This window comes from Geospiza fortis, unplaced genomic scaffold (genome assembly GCF_000277835.1).
Source record: "Geospiza fortis unplaced genomic scaffold, GeoFor_1.0 scaffold66, whole genome shotgun sequence".
Taxonomy (NCBI): domain Eukaryota; kingdom Metazoa; phylum Chordata; class Aves; order Passeriformes; family Thraupidae; genus Geospiza; species Geospiza fortis.
Window position 1 is genome coordinate 3,426,905 of NW_005054312.1, and position 17,929 is coordinate 3,444,833.

A 17,929-nucleotide genomic window follows, 5' to 3' on the forward strand; every position below is an offset into this window, starting at 1 on the left:
GAGGAGGTGTAGGTGGGAATCACAAGAAAAAGCTCAAATGCCAGGTTGAGTTGCAAAAGGCAGCATCCAGCATCCTCAAACTGCCAAAAAAGCTTCTTGCTTTGCTTACCTCGGCTCAGGCCATCCGGGCCCCGTAGTATCCTGCATTCTTCAATCTGCCCAAAGGGGGAGAACATCACTCGAATGTCATTTTCATTGCACTTCTTGGATATCATTCCAATAAACAACTTCCTATCTTCTACTGCTAAGGAAGCAAAAGATAAAGAGTATTACCAGCAAATATGTGCTTACTAGATCTTAGGTCTTCTCTGTTAACCGCAGTTATTTCCTTTGTATTTATTTGATATGGGCTTATCAAACCAGATTCCCAGGAATGGACTGTGTCTTTAGTTTAAGAGGATGCATATGAGGTACTTCAATGAACCTGACAGATATCTGTTTTATGATTTTATGTTTATGATTTGTTGATTATTTTTAGCCTGTTAAGTCTGTGAACAACAGGAATGTTAAAAAAAAAGAAAAAAAGTATGTCAGATTCAGCACTTCCCTGTATCTCTTTCAGTTCTAGGTGTGGCAAGACTTGAATGTGGTTTATTGCACTACTTTCATTGTCTTTCCTCTGCTTATTCTATCTTTACATTACCAACATATACCTAACTGCATATAAACAAGCAAGTGAACTGTAGAAAGCTTCTTTTTAGCCTCATGCCAATCACCTAAATTTAGATATGCCATTTCCTCATGCTCCTCTCTCAACAGTGGAAGCAACAGCAGTTGCTAAAACTGAACACTTTTCTTTCTGTTAGTGATAGGCCCATTCTGACCTGCATCAAAAGCACAAAAATAACACCTCAAGTCAAACCATGGACTGTGTGGTACCGTTTCTTCTTCTTAGCTCTAAATACTGATGCTATTAGATATATTAGAGTTGAAGAATACCCTTCAGTGTGCAGACTATTTAAAATAAATGTTTCAGAAAGGCATTTCCCTTAATTTTTCAGTTAGTTGTTACTAATGTCAGCTAAAGGTCACTTGAGTGGGTGGGGTAAATCTAAATTCAGAGCAGATTTTTATACTCTCGATTTACTTATTTAAGGATGCTGATCACCTCTGAAACACTTTCTCTTAAAGGATGAAGTGAATTATTCACAACATCACTTGAAAATATAAAACAGTTATACAACATTCATCACAATATAAAATGATAAAGACTCTAGCACATTTTGAAGCTCCAAAAAAAGTCTTCTCCTATTCAATGCTATAGTGAAGTGAAATCAACTTATTTGTTGAGTCTTCTATGATGCTGGAAAGGAAGACAACAACCTATTCCAGCAGACGTGACTTTAACTGGCCATTAAATCTTAATGTTGTACCCAATTCATTTTCTGATCTTAGAGCAGAAAGCTGCTTTCAAATCCTTTTAGCAGACCATTTTAGTTCAAGAGATCCAGAATCCCTTGTCTTGGTGGCAAGTTCAAATACTCTCATAACTAGTGCTTTCTTATTTATTGTTGTCGCCTCCACTTTTTATTAACATTCAGAGTTAAATAATAGTCTCAGAAATAACATCATAAAATTCCACTGAATACTTTTTTAAACTTTCCATTATTTCCCCAGGATATTTGTACGTGTGTTTCTATGTAATGCAAGGTCATTTTAAGTTTAGAGAGCCTATTCTGTTTTCCTCCTAAAAATACTTCAAAAGAATGACTCCTTTCTAGATATATTTACACAGGAACATGTCCTGTATACCCATGGAGAAGTCTGCAGATGGAATTACTCCTACTATGTCACCCATACATTCCATCTTTTATTTTTCTATTATATTAAGGGGTAAGCTTTCCCAAACCAAGACTATCTTCTCCATGATGCAAGACAAACTACTGCAAATAAAGAAAATAAAATTTGGTTGAGCCTAGAAAGGCTGAAACTACAGGATACTAAATGCTTTCTTTGCTTAGGTTGCCGCAATACAGATAGACACATTTGAACATCCATGTATGTAGGTACATAAAGGAAAGGCACTTCTCATAAGGAAATGCATGGATAAATGATCATTTACCCAGTGGTAGATGATAAATTCTTAATCCATCTGAAATGGCCAATGTGCAGAAATATTCAGTTTTTTTTCTCTACTGAACTGCTATTAATTCCCAACCTCTCTTGTATGCTAAAAGAAGTATTTTTGACTCCCACCCCAGCTGCAGCAGACTTTGCTTCACATTGGACAAACACAAACGCTTGAAAAAGGATTTCTAGATTTCATAAGATCATAGAATAGATTGGTGTAGAAAGGACCTTAAAGATCACCTAGTTCCTTTGACTAGACCAGGCTGCTTAAAGCCCCATCCAGAAAAGTCTTGAACACTTCCAAGGATGAGGCACCCACAGTTCCTCTGGGTAATGTGTTCCCATGTTTCACCATCCTCACAGTAAAGAATTTCTTCATCAAATCTAATCTTAAATCTCTTTCAGTTTAATACTGTGATCCCTTGTGCTATCACTATACTCCTAGATAAAAAATCCCTCCACATCCCCCTTGTAGGCTCCCTTCAGGTACTGGAAGGCTGCTAGAAGGTCTCCCTGGAGCCTTCTCTTCTCCAGGTGGAACAACCCTAACTCTCTCAGCCTGTCCTCATATGGGAGGTGTCCATCCCTATGATTATCTTGATGGCCTTTTCCTGAACATGCTTCCCAGGTCCATGTCTTATGCTGGATGCAGTACAATAGATGGGGTCTTATAACAGCAGAGGGAGAATCATCCCACAGCTATGCCCAGGATATGACTGGTTTTCTGTGCTGCAAGTGCACACTGCATGTTTATATCCATTTTTTCAGCCACCAAGTCCTTCTCAGGGCTGCTCTCAATCCACTCCTCACTCAGCCTGTATCCATGTTTGCAGCACCTTGGCCTTGCTGAACTTCATGAGGTCGGCACAGGCCCACCTCTCCAGCCCGCCATGGTTCCTCTGGATTGCTTCCTTTCCCTCTAGGGTATCAGCCACAGCACTCAGCTTGACATCACCCATAAACTTGCTGAGGATGCACTCAATCCCACTGTCCATGTCCTCAGCAAAGATTTAAACCACCTTAGTACAAAGAAGAATTCACTGGATGCTTCCCTAACTGACAACATGGTTCTACCACAAGCAGCAGCAGGAGAGATAGTCTGAGTCATGGAACTTGAGAGACATCACTCACACTACCTATTATTTAAAACACACCTTTCTGATTTCACTTTTTTTCTTTTAAAAAACCAGGCCTCCAATTCAAGACTTCATCAAAAGCCGTTAAGCAAAAGGGAAATCCTCAAGTTTCCTGACTAGCCCAAATGATGACACCAAACTGGGATTTTAGTAAAGCTTACCATTACTCTTTTCACTGTCAGCTGGTTTCATCTGGATAGGATGGTGCATCTAAAATGTAAAAAGATTAAATAATCCCAGATATATCCACTTCATACTATACGGAATACATCCCATAACAATTGTGAAAGAAAGAAATTCTAGCCTAAATTGCCTCAAGAGAGGTGCATATGTAACACTACAAAATTGCAAGAAAAGGCTTTTCTAATTATATGTCATCATTCCTCCTCAGAGTATTATAAAAGCCATTTCCACCCACTTCACTGCCATATCATTCTTTTAAATACTCCAAAATTCCCATAAGTTCTGTTATTATATAGATCTCATAACACTGATCTTTTGAATAGTTTTTTACAACATTATTTTAGGGCAACATAATGTGTTTGTGCTTCAGTGGTGCTGGAGCTCAGAGAAACAAGACAGAGTTGTGAAGAAAGCAGGGCTCTGCTCTTACCCCTGGGAGGATCTTCATGTTGTGAAGAGCATTCTGTGCTTCTAGTGCAGCTTTACGGGTATAAAATGTAACAAAACAGCACCCTGCAATTGAAACAAATTGTTAGCCAGGAATGAACACCCAATCTTGGAGTGCTGTACAGAAATTGCAAGCCCTACTTCATCCTTCCAATGCAAAATGTATGATAAGAAGAAGAGGTTAGGTGCTGAAACAGGCAGGTGCTCCAGTTTAAGAAAGATTTCCAAATGTAATAAAATAGAATATGTTCAGAGCTGACCCAACATCCCTACTACACCATTAAAACAAACAGATATATCTGTTGGCTACTTCATTTTCAAACTCAATTATTTCCTTGTACCAAAATCTTACCTACCTTTACAGGAAATATTGCATATAACCAAACTGCAAATGCAGGCACAAAATTTAGTAAGAATTTAATGTTTACAAGTATTTGATTAACACGAATGACTAAAACCCCAATTTCGTATTTATCTGAAATTGTGTCCCATTCAGCCACATTTTGATCATATGACAGCATCACAGTGATGCTCTGGATCAACACAGTATTACTGGATGTTCTGCTTTGCAATTATAATCCATACTCCTCAAACACCTCCATCACTGCTGAGCTCTAAAAAAAATTATGATTTTTCTGAGCTCAGCTAATGACTGGATCACAGTTCAAGTATAATTAGACAAACACACTTAAAGGCTTTATAAAGTCTGGGCTTGAATGCATATCTGGTCACACAGAACTCTACAGGGCTGTTTGAATAAGCACACAGCTAAGAATGCAACTATGTGAAAGTGGCTGAAATCCCAAGTCTCACAAGAGAAGTACAGAGGTTCTCACCTTTGCTTTGAGGAGGGTTTTGGCTCCTGTCCCGCAAGACATTGATTTCATAGACAGCACCATACTGTTCAAAAAGTTCTCTGAGATCCTTCTCACACCAGCTCCGTGGGACTTGACCCACAAACATTTTGATAGCATCTAGATCAGGTTGGTCTGGGTGATCCAGTGTGCCATTCATTTTCTTTGCACTAAAAAAAACAAAAAAAAATTTCTGGTTTGTATCTTCCTACAAATTCTAAACAAAAGCATGCCTATGGCAAAATTAAAGAAAAATTAATTTTCTACACATATATAAATGTGTATGATGAAAATATACATATAAAAAGGAACTCTTGTACATTCCCAGTATGCATACCAGAGTACACTCACATTTACTGGCAAGCTATGTACTTTGAAATGAAACACACTCTACACAGCTGTTTAAAACTCTGTTCCCATAATGTAGTCAAAATCTGGGATTCAGGATATAAATCTGCTGAGATAACTGAAAACTAACACTAGCTCAGCCATGTAAAAAGAAACCAGAACTGAAAGGAACCTAAGCTCAGTCTACGTACAATCTACCAAAGTTATCAGTAAGCATCGAAAATGAGAGAATGTTATGACTTGTACATTTTTACATGAGACTAATTGTAACTGCTTCCCAAGGTGAAGATCCATCTTAAAACAGAGAAAGAGAATAAACTGATCCAATGGTAAGTTTCCTTAAATGTTTACAAGAAAGTACTTCTTTGTGAAACTAGGGAGCTTTCAACAATAATTGGCAAAAAATGAGGCTTAAATTGTACATGAAAAGGCTGGGATTGAACAATCCAGTTAGTCACAGATTGAATCAGGTTCAATAATGTCAGGGTTCTAACAGAGAAAAAAAAAAGTAACTTAGACTACAACAACACGGAAGTTTTGAGTATGGGAATCCTCAATAGGTTCCAAGGCATTCTGTCTAGCCATATGAGCAGTTTACACCCTATTAATAGAAGTTGTGTTATGCTCCACCCAGCCAGTTGACAAGTCCTACACTGCTCCCTGTATTGACTCCTCATTATTTGCTAGGTGCAGTGTGATGTCTGTTATTAGTACCCCCAGCCTGGTACACCAGAGCACCTCTCCCTGCAGAAGTCTGACTGTAACAACATCCTATTGCAGCTATAGTGATTAGCTGGTTAAAACTGCTGACCAATCCCTGCATAATCTAGAAAGGACATGGGGAGTGGAACAGCAACTATACAATGATTCCCTCCACCCCCAAACTCTTTGCTGAAGGTGGTCTTCTTCCAGAGCAGTCAGTTCCCTTCATCTCTGCTTTGTTCCTTTGAAGACAGTTTGAATGGCTTTTTAACTGCACGATAGTAAACAGTATTCCTCACTGTCCATCTGAAATTGTATTCCCCCCTGAAAAGAATTTTAAAAAAATCCAAGCCCAGTACTGTTTAGTATTTTTCCCCATCAATACACTGCTGTTGAGAACCTAAGGAAAAAATTGATGTTAGGGAAAGCTCATAATTTCATAGCTGTATGAACAGACCTCAAAAACAACAAAGCTCCTTACTAGAAGGGAAGAGATTAATCATAAATGCTTTCACTCCTCTTCACATTTCTAATCAGAAAGGGTCAGCACTTCTCCAAATAGCCAAGGGAAACAACACCCTTTACAAACATGTAAACTGCCTCTTTTCATTTCAGTTAAGAACAATTGGAAATTGTTTACCCTATCCAATAATAATTTTCAGCCCTGCCTTCCATGGGTAGCTTCAAGAGCACAAGATGGCTCCTGTTAACTGGGCAACTCTTAATATGACCTCAACAGTATTCAAGGAATATTTTACTCCTAATTAAAAGGTTTAGTCTGGAGTCATTAATAGGGAAGAATAGAAACAGTTCTTCCCACAAGTAATTTCAACAATCCATGTTATAATATCAGTACCTGTAACATACAATAAACAGCTTTAGTCATCAAACAGCTTTATTCCTCCTTAGTCCTTATCACCACAATTATCAGACCATTTTCCCCCCATCTTGAAACCAACATCAATCTTCCATGACCACTATGATTTCTTCAAGAAAACAAACTGCAGGCTGTCCTATCTCTCCTTCCTGTCCCCCTCTGTCCCAACAGACAGCAGGGGCTTGAGACAGCAATTATGGCTATCATTTTAGTTATAACTTAGACATAAAGAGAAAATACTTACACAGGGCTTGCATTCAAGGAGCAATGGTCCACCATCATCTCTGGGAGGAAATCCAACTTGAACGCGGCCATCACCTCACTCTCTGACAAACTCCTAACACTAAATCAATGTACTGCCTAACCCCCCAACAACACCACTTCCAAAAGTCCTGCAGGTCTTAACACTCAGCCACACAAAAAACACTCAAACCACAGAAACAGAAGCTCAGGGAGACCAGCAATAGACACCACAGAAACAGGCTGGACTGGGAAAGGGACATGGAATCCCAGATTAAAAAGGGGATGTGACCATGTGAAGGGAGGCTCAGCTTAATACACAATGAAAATGCTGATGCACTAGGCTTGTTTTGTGCAATTTTCCCTGGCGAAGCAGTACTGAGTGCACTGTCAGATAAACAGAGTGTCAGATCCATGAAGATAGCAATGGGTAACAGAGCAGAAAGAATACAAACTCCAGTCTTTCCACCCCCAACTAACTCCTTATCTCCCAAAATGGCAGACCAAGGCCTTGAAGTTCAGACAAGCACTTTCCAACTCAGCAATACTAAGGTGTGAAGTCAAGAGGTTTCTTCACCATAAACATTTTTAATAGCTGATTTCACTCTCTTCCCCTTGTGCTCTACTATTGACACTCTCAACTTCTATGGCACAAAATGCCAACTACAATTTTTCTCCAAACCTGCCAGAACAATCAAAGCTCAGATTATTCAAAATTCCTTAACAACCACAGAACATCAAAACCAAATCCTTTTATAGAAGTAAAACATACATTGTTCTGGAAACAACACTTTGTCTAAAAATCCAGATATACAGAGTCTATAAATGACCAAGAAAGGGAAAAAACTCAGTGATTTACTGAAAACCATTTTATAATCTTTGAGAACACTGATCACAACATCTCAGCTGCTTCATCATTAAAACAGACATAGCACGTTGATCAAGGAACTGTGAGATGCATTTATATATGCAATGCAGGCTTCTTGTTAAATCTCCAATACCCAAACTAATGGGGAGATAATGTGGATAAAACTGGATACACTGTGAAATGCAGAAATATTTGACTGAGTGGAGTGAGTGCAGCAGAAGCAGATGACCAGGAGGAATGGTTAATTGGAGTCTAACATGAGACCAGCAACCCTTATATACGGTTGTTATAACCACAAAATAACCTCTCAGAGCATCAAGGACTGCAAGTTGTGATCACATCTTTCTCCTCTGTCAATGGCTGCAATATGTACTTGCAGTTATTTTGACTGGCCAGTATACATAGCTTTATTTAAGCTTGCACAGTTACAGTATGTCAGTTGGTTTTTTCATAAATAATGTTTCCACCCCTGAAAAAAAAAATTTATAAGAGAACCTTTCTTATCTTTTGCCAGCAGTGAGGTTAATTAAAAGGAGCTAGGCCTTGTAATACAAAGACATATGCGTACACTGCAAAATAAGAGAGGACATACATTTCTCACACATCAGATATTCAACAGTAACTACTTCATGCATGCTCTGACTATGTGATAAATGCAAGAAAGCATTCTCTTTAAAGAAAAAGGTGTAAACTATCTGCTAAGCACCATTGTTAAGAACATGCAAATAGGCATTAGGGAGCACAGATCAATTTTTCAGCTTTCAATAAATGAAATTGTTCTGTCTACCTTTAGACACATATTACAGGCTTCCCACTTGAAAAATACCATGTTGAGTAAAGTCCATCATATTAATAATATTCAAATGTTAAAATGATCCTAGAGCCCATTTCATGCACTTGTCTAAAATGAGACTGCAGAGAAAAACTTTTCAGGTTTATATGATTAGAACAACAGATTACAGGGTGTGATTCCTAGGTGAGATGAATTTATAGATCAACACTGTAAATTCTGGCCCTATCCAGGAAGACCAGAACTCATTCCTTCTGGTTTTTCACCCATCTTTAGCTTTTTACATCAGCCAGTAAAATGCCCCAGCTGCCATGCTCACTGTAGGTTCAATGAAAGACAACGCTGGCAACACATTGTCTACAAAATGGGTTTAAAAAATGTTACTGAGATTGATTAGAAATGTTACTGAGATTGATTTACTGAAGAAAATCACTACACCATTACAATTTGATCCTATGCCCACCCGTTCCCACATCCCTCTGCTCCTCAAAATCAAGGTCCTATCTTCTTGTTCCATTAAGACAAAACTGCAATGCTACAGGCACAATTTGTTGGAAAGGAAGAATCAATACTAGAATGGTGCATAAATACCTGAAGATATGTTAACCAAGACTCTGGGTGCCATACTTCTGAAGCAATGATGGCAAGTTCAGTGACAAAACTGTGTACAAGTGGGTTTGGTTTAGTGTTATTTAGCTGAAGGCTTCAAGCTAGTGAAATTAAAAGACTTACAGACTTCACTTGTGAAAATATCAAAAGGAGTGGAAAAACATGGTATTTCACTACTGCACAGAAATAAGAATTGAATGAGGAAAAAGTGTTTCTTTAAAATTAGAAAAACACAAAAGTTATCCTAACCATTTCTCACAAAGAAAGAAAAATAAGGGAGCTAAACACACTTATTTTTTGCTCAGATGTCAAATTCCTGCTGGCTTCCAGATCCATTCTTTGACTGTTTCTATTCAAAGGATAACAGAAACAATATCTGAAATTCCAAGCTCCATGGACTGTAGCTACACATTTAAACGCTGTGCTATCTGACAATATGAACATTAAAAAACTTCTATGTACTACACATTAGATCTCAATTTTTACACTTCTGAAGCCCTAGATGATGCTGCAGAATGTGTCATTATATGTGCTCCTCAGAGACTGCAGAGTACAAACGTTGAAAGCTTTTTGCTTTTTATATTTACAGAATTACATCACATCCTAGGGCAAAAAAATCCTGAAAATTCACCACAAAACCGAAAATCCTCTACCATATTTTCTTTCCTAATAAAGCCTAGTTTTAATGAGCAATTAACTCTGAAAGCTGAAGATATTACCACCTTTTATTTTATACATTCTGTACTCAGACAGCATACACAAATCTGAAGCTGTGGGACTACTGGCATGGTGAGAGCAAGCTATGGGAAAGGATGTAGGCTATGGGGAAATCAGACACTGTGAAGCTCTGAAGGAGACAGGTCCTAGAATAAACTTCCCCTTGTATTATCTGTGCACATCCAGATTCTTACAGTGCTGCTGAATTGCAGTTTTGTTTTTACACTGATAGCCCCTAGGTTACACGCATCAAAATACAGCAGTTGCTTGTCAATATTTTGTTATTTCATTGTTGATCATGTAAGCATGTGGTCAGAATGTTTTCTGCTTGTGTTGAAATCCAAACTGTCTCCCCATGTCTCACTGGGTACAAAAAGCCCCTTACCTAGTTGCCAAAACTGCAGTTTCTTCCTCTGCCAATCTCTTTGACTGTTATGCACTGTGGGTACACAAATCAGACACATTGAGAATATTTAATTTGCCATCAAAATACATGAAGTTTTTGGGCTGCCTACAATTCAGATTAAATTAACTGAAAAACCTTTTACTTATGTGAACTTTGATAGAAGTTCCCAGAAGATGGAGAAAAGGGATAGGAGGGGAAGACAACTGCCTTTACCTTGGAAATACCAAAGTTTTGTGGTGCTCCCTCTTATGCATTTATCTGAGAGCAGATAAATGAGATGTAGATGCAGAAGAATTTTTACAAATCAGGTAAATAAATTTAATTCTAAAAATAGATCCTACTATGAGCTCTTGCCCCCCTCCCCTTCCTCAAAATATTTCTGGGGAAAAATATTTGAGGTACATCAATACATTCCTGATCTACTTCTCTGGCTTGTGAATGAAGTCCTGTAGCTTCTACTTCAATTAATTCTGTGAAAGCTCAAAAGGAATGAATTATGAACTTTCATCTGACTGAAGAATCCCCAGGACTCCCAGCTCTCTGCCAGCAGATGAAACAGCAAGTCACCCAGTCTTCTGGCTTGCAGAATGAGGCTTTCTCTGCCTAAGTACTCTTAAAAAGAGAAAAATGAAACAGCAGCTAAACATACCTTTTTTGATAGTAAATAAAAATTGGAGCAGTAAATTATACAAAATTTATTTTGAAAAGTTAGGAAATATTTTTCTTGAAAAAGGAAATGAAACTTTGCACTGAAGTAAGGAACTTTGTTATTCTAATTAATTCTAAACAGTGAAACTTATAAAAAGACAAGGAATACATACAGGTACATTTTTGTCTCAAATTGTTTATGGGCCTCCTCAAATACATATGATTATCTGTTCTTCCTGCTATACAACATACACTTCACACAGAATCTCTGTGAATGGCAATGATAGGCCTAGAACATACCAAAGAGTGGGAATTTGCCTATGCATTTGTGTTAGGACAAAACACACCAAACTATGCAAAAAAAAAAAAAAAAAAGAAAAGAAAAAAGAAGAGTTGTCAAGTTATCCTGTTAAAGCTACTCAAGAACTGAACTGTGCACATATGATGTAAATGCTCATTAAAACATCTGCACTATATTCAATTGCTTTAGTGAGTAACACTAAATCCTCCCAAAGAGCTCCCCCAACACCATGAACTACACAACCAAAAAACTCAAACCCCACACCTCTGGACTTCAAAAAATGTGACAGCATAGACAGCAACCAGTATATACACTTTCCTTTCTTTTTATAATGCCTTGCAATTGCTTTCACTATGCCACCACACAACTGATGAACAAATTCAATCTGTGATATACACAATACCTGGCTCACTCCCAAGGACTGCTTACACCAAATGGCAGACAGCAGCTCTGCAATATGAGAGCTTATCTACCAGGAAACAGGTTACAACATCTGTTCAAATCTGAGAAGCCAAAAAAAACCCACCCCAACTGCAACTGAGTCCTGCTCTGCCAGTGACTGCTACTGACAGCACGTCTAATGAGAACTTGGAAGAAGCTGAATTACCAGACTTAGGACCCTCTTATAACACATGTATGAAGTCTACAAAGTTTAAGGCAGTGGCCTACAAACTTTTACTCTCATCTTCTGATACACTGCTTCTTCACCTGCTTGCCTGTGAGGGGATGCAGGATTGTGCTGTGAATATCCTCACGGGGCTGTGGCTATTGGAATTCTGCGATGTGAGCAGCCCACAGCTCTGCAGACAACGATCTGCTTCTCTGGGACAGAACAGCTGCACGAGGCTACCCTGAGTTTTACTTTCTTAGAGCACAGCTGAGAGCTAACACAGCAGCATGAGGTTGCTAACCCAGTGCTTGACCTGCTGCAGCTGCATCTGCTGCTTCAGTGATGATGCTACAAAGGCTTGCATAGGCATTACCAAAGAGAGAAAAATGGAATTGCCTGGTCATGAGACTACCCCCTAACAGGGACCTAAAACATCCATCTCTGACCATAAAATTTCTCATTACCCTATTGTCAATATGGAGTATGAAAGCTGACAGCCTTCACAGCATTACCTTGAGGTATAACCAATTATTCCTTCCAGAACCTGGAAGGAATAATTTTTTTTTTTACATAAAAAACCTCCAAAGAATTTAAAATACCTCAGTCAGCTATAGTGCGATGTACAGAGTGATAAAAAACTTCAGTTAGTATATGTGGATTTTTCCAAAGGCATACAGTGTGCACTCACCCTGTTTTCAAGGAGAGTACTTGTGCAGCACTAGGACAGTAGACTAATACATTAGCACAGTGAAATAAGGAAAAAATATACCCACATGTAAGTAAAATCTTTAAATTAAGACAGTTTCCTAGAAACTTCATATTCTCTTTGGCATTTAATTATCTCCATACACCCGTTCCCCAATGATATATTACATACTAACATTCATCTTCATAGAAATACAAGAAGAGGTACCTGGATTGTTTTCTTTACCTTATATTGTAATATATTTTCTTTTGCTAGCTTAAGTTTTGTAATTAAAGTTCTCAATTGTTACCTTCAGAACAATGATCTGAAATTTATGTTACATTTCTGTCTTTCCCTGATACATTTTGTTTATTTTGCAGATTTCTGTGTCTTTTTCTGACTACCGGAACGCAGAGAGAGTTGTGAATGCAACGTGTAGTTTTGAATTTAAAACTAAGTCACAGGACACAGGAAAACTGACTGTGATGCAAAGAAGACAACAAAAGTCTGGCTGAGAAGACACTGCATTAAAGGTACCAGACACAAAGCATATAAGCAAACAAACTGCTAGAAGACCAAATAATAAATTTGAAGCAATTAATGCAGGACAACCCCTTAAAGCACCAGTACCTGTAGAAGAGATAACAACAAGCCTTAATGCAGGTTCCCTAGAAAAATTAATTTTGTCAAATCACAGACAAGGAGTAAACATCACATGCTTAACCCTCTTTGCAAGACATTTTACAATTAATAATTGATATTAGGAAAAAGCATTGATGTATCCCAGGGCGATTGCTTTTAAAGCAGACATGTACAGCTTTCTTCCCCTCATTCTGGTATACTAGTTCTAGTGTACTAAAGATAAGAATAACAGAAATAATTTAAAAAATTAAAGATCTTTATCCTTACCTCTAGATTCTGGTTTGTTTTGTTGGTTTTTTTAAATAAATATATGTGAAATGTCTATTTCAGGTACTGCTTAAGCCCTACAGTAAGGTATGTAAAGAAAATATCACTTTAAATTTGTATTTTTTTAACACACCCAAACATTCCAGTAGTTTGATTTTGAGAAGCATTTTGAATTTTTCTAATCACATTGCTAGAACATAAAAATTCTTACACTTTGCAAGAGAAAAAAACTATGGAAACCTTAAATACCTAAGAGAGATCGGAAAGACCTGTAGACACTCTGGCACTGCAGACAGAAAAAACTTCTTGAGAAAGTAGGAAAAGTGGCTTGGTCACAACAATAGTAAAAGGAAATTAAGGCAGCTGTAGGACACAGGAGACAAAGCAGGAAATGAGTATAAGAGGAGAGGACACACATTTCTACCCTGTGGAAGGACAGGGGACAGGATGAAACATTTTAGGCAGCAGCAAGGTTCGAGTTTTCCCCTTGCACCCTTTGTTTTTGTTTATTGACTGAATTCAGACCCTGAGACACAGAAATACAGAGGGCATACCACACTTGCACTTCAATGCTCAAATCTTTACTGCAAGAGAATAAAAATATGACGCTTGGAAGCAATCTTGTGCTGAAGGCAAGGTACAGATTTCACTTAAGAGTGTCTTTGCCCTCTTTCTCTCTCCTAAATGTTGCCTCTGAGTTTGGTTTGGTTTTGTTTTTTTTTCTTTTTAAGATGGATATAGCCGAAGGTAAACTCCTGGCCATGTTTTTGTGCAAGAAACAATCCTGCAAGCAATTCTATGGAACAGAAAACTTTGTTTCAACTTTTTTTACCTTGTCAAGAAAAACACAGTACCCACAAATCTGGTTTCAGATACTCCTGCATTTTCCTGTCCTCTCCTGTATGACATGAATCTGAAGCTCTGTACATAGTCAAAAAGATACACTGAAAAAACCATTTTGCAATCTTTACAGTATTCACCAGATTTTTAAGGACTCTTAAATCTACACATTTTAGGACAGTCTTCTGATACTGAAACAGAGCCAGAAGTTATTCCCCTAGTAAGGACCTGGCAATCCAGTCATTCTTGGAAAGCTCTCAACAGTCTGCTTGTCCTCAAGCCAAACATGCCATAAAGCATTACAGCAGGCAAGACAACTACATTTACACACAGAAGGCTGTGTGGTTGCATATTGGACCCAGGGGGAACGACAGAACCAGCCGTACAATTCCAAGACAATACCATGTACAAAGATTGTTATATTTTTGTATTATTTATATTAACCTGCAGGAGGAGAACCTCTGAATCAAAAAACACTTTTAAGTTTATGGCAAGCAACACATTTTGTGCACATGTAAACTAAAACCTTAAAGTAAGAACTGGCCAGAGTCACTTTATTTTTACTTAAGAAATGTAATATGTTATCTTAACTCAAAGGAACAAACTACAAATTATTATTCTCCTTACTGAAATGTTTTAGAATAGCACTTAGACACATTTAGAATTTTTTCTGATAGTCTTTTTTTCTTCTTCTGAGTTTCAAGAGACCTTTTGGACTAAAAGCAACAAGTCTCAAGTTTCAGTGTCCTTTGCGGTCCCCAGAACAGTTGGACAAGCCATTTTGAGGAGTCCTTTAATATAAAATTGTTTTTATGAATAGTACCAGATACAAACAAGAATCAGTTAATATTTCACTACAAAAATAGTAGCATTTTTGTAGTAGTATCTCTCTCTATTTAATTTTATCCAAAGGAAAGCTTTTTGTTGCATGTTACCCAAAGAAAGTTGAAATGTAGCCTAGACAGGGGCTCTCAGTTGACTGGGAGGGTCCAGTTGACTGGAAGTTAGCAAATGTTACACTCCATTTACATGAAGAGTTGAAAGGAGGATCTGGGGAACCACAGGCCTGTGATCCTGACCTCTGGGATGGGGAAGGTCATGGAGCTGATCATCCTGAGTCCCATTACACAACGTGCACAGAACAAGCAGGGGATCAGGCCCAGCCAGCAGGGGTTTCTGAAAGGCAGGTCCTGCTTGACCAACCTGATCTCCTATGTCAAGGTGAGCTGCTGAGTGGATGAGGGAAAGGCTTGTGATGTTGTCTACCTGAACTTCAGTAAAGCCTTTGACTCTGTTTCCCACAGCATCCTCCTGGACAGGGTGACTTTCCATGATATGGATGGGTGTACTCTTTCTGGGTAAAAGCTGGCTGGAGTGCTGGGCCCAGAGAGTGGTGGTGATTGCAGTTACATCCGGCTGATGGTTGGTCACCCAGTGGTGATCCCCAGGGCTCAGCATTGGGGCCAGTCCTGTTTAATCTCTTTACCAATGATGTGAGTGAAGGGATCAAGTGCATCCTCAGCAAGTGTGCAGGCAACACCAAGCTGTGCGGGAGTGTTGATCACTGGAGGAGAGGAAAGCTCTGCAGAGAGATCAGGGTAGGCTGGATCCACAGACTGAGGCCAACTGTGTGCAGCTCAACAAGGCCCAGTGTCAGGTCCTGCCCTTGGGTCACAACAACCCCATGCAGTGCTACAGTCTGGGGGAAGCAGGGTTGGAAGGGTGCCCAGCAGAGTGGGCCTAGGAAGGCTGGCTGACAGCAGCTGAACATGAGCCAGCAGTGCCCAGGTGGCCAAAAAGGCCAATGGCATCCTGGCCTGGATCAGCAACAGTGTGGCCAGCAGGACCAGGGCAGTGATTGTCTCCCTGTACTTGGCACCTCAAGAGCTGTGCCCAGTTTTAGGCCTCTCACTACAAGGACACTGTGAGGCTGGAGCACATCCAGAGAAGGGCAAGGGAGCTGGTGAAGGGTCCGGAGCACAAGTCTTACAGGGGGAACTTAAATGAGCTGGGGTTGCTCAGCCTGGAGAAGAGGAGGATGAAGGGAGACTTCTCTTTAAAATTACCTAAAAGGACATTGTACTGAGGTGGGGGGGTCAGTCTTTTCTCCCAAGTAACAAAACCAGACAAAAAAGCCTCAAGTTACACCAGAAGTTTAGATTGGATATTAGGAAGAATTTCTTCACTGAAAGGGTTGTCAAGTATTGGAACAGGCTGCCCAGAGAAGTGTTACAATCTCCATCCCTGGAGGTACTTGAAAAATGTGTAGATGTGGTGCTCAGGGATAGGTCTAGTGACAGGCTTAGCAGTGTTAGGTTAATGGCTGAACTCTATCATAGCATCATGTCAAGAGTCTAGTCTCTGTCTAGACTCTAGTCATGGAATCCTTAAGGTTAGAGAAGACTCTTAAGATCACAATCTACAGTCTTTTAATGCCCATCTCAGGCAATAGAAGGGCACCTGAGAGATGAAGAGGAGTGAAAATGGGTCCCCATTCAGGGAAGTAATAACAAAACTCCTCCCCATCCCCATCATCCAGCCAGGTACCACTTCAGAATAGGTATGAGGTCCCGGATCTAGAGACCCAACTAGATGGTATAGGAGAAAATTGTCTGCCCAGTGAACCCCCCAATTATGATTCATCTGTAAGACGGATCACTACCTCTAACATCAAGAAGAAAAGAAGGGTAATTGTTGTAGATGATTCCTTTCTGAAGGGAACTGAGGGCCCCATATGTGAACCAGACCCATCCCACAGGGAGGTCTGTTGCCTCCCTTGGGCCCAGGTACAAAATATCACTGAGAGACTCCCTGGGCTGATTCAGCCCTCTGATTATTACCCACTGCTGATACTCCAGGCTGGCAGTGGTAAGATCGAAAAGAGGAGTGTCAAGGCAATTAGAAAGGACTTCAGGGTACTGGGTCAGGTAGTTGATAGGGCAGGAGCTCAGGTAGTGTTCTGCTCAGTCCCTTTGGTGGTGGAGGAAAATGAGGAAAGAAACAGGAGAATCCTCATCATCAACAAGTGGCTTAAGGGTTGGTGTCATCGGCATAATTTTGGATTCTTTGATCAAGGGGAAACTTTTACAGCATCTGCTCTGCTGGAACCAGATGGGGTACATCTCTCAGTTAAGGGCAAAAGGTTTTCAGCTCATGAACTGGCAGACCTCATTGAGAGGGCTTTAAACTAGGTTTGAAGGGGGAAGGGGAAGCAGCTGAGCTATCTGTAAGCAGACCCAAGGGTTGCAAGGCTAAGTTAGGGGTGAAGTCAGTAGCCCAGCTGAGATGCATGTATACCAATGCACGCAGCTTGGGCAACAAACAAGAAGAACTGGAGGCCATGGTGCAACTGCAGAGCTATGATGTAGTTGCTATCATGGAAACATGGTGGGATGACTCACATAACTGGAGTACTGCACTGGATGGATACAAGCTCTTCAGAAGAAACAGGAAAGGAAGAAGAGGTGGAGGGGTGGCCCTTTATATTAAGCAGACTTTCAATGCTGTAGAAATTGAAACTAAGGAAGATGGAGTTGAATGTCTATGGGTAAGAATTAAGGGGAAGGCCAACAAGGCTGACACCCTACTGGGAGTCTGTTATCGTCCACCCAACCAGGAAGAAGAGGTAGATGACTTATTCTATAAGCAGCTAGATAATGTTTCAAGATCATCAGCCCTTGTTCTTGTGG

At 39.6% G+C, this 17,929-nt stretch overlaps 1 protein-coding gene across 1 annotated transcript in view; it reads right to left on the reverse strand.

Annotated features, from left to right (window-relative positions):
• The window catches only part of CELF1 (CUGBP Elav-like family member 1), a 40,099-nt gene that overhangs the window by 17,891 nt on the left and 4,279 nt on the right, over window positions 1-17,929 (reverse strand). Inside the window, exons 2-5 of the mRNA XM_031055841.1 lie at window positions 4,673-4,860; window positions 3,820-3,902; window positions 3,368-3,416; window positions 110-244 (exon numbers count right to left, since the gene is read on the reverse strand). Of these exons, the coding sequence (XP_030911701.1) occupies window positions 110-244; window positions 3,368-3,416; window positions 3,820-3,902; window positions 4,673-4,860 (455 nt within the window). The remainder of the gene's footprint in view (window positions 1-109; window positions 245-3,367; window positions 3,417-3,819; window positions 3,903-4,672; window positions 4,861-17,929) is intronic.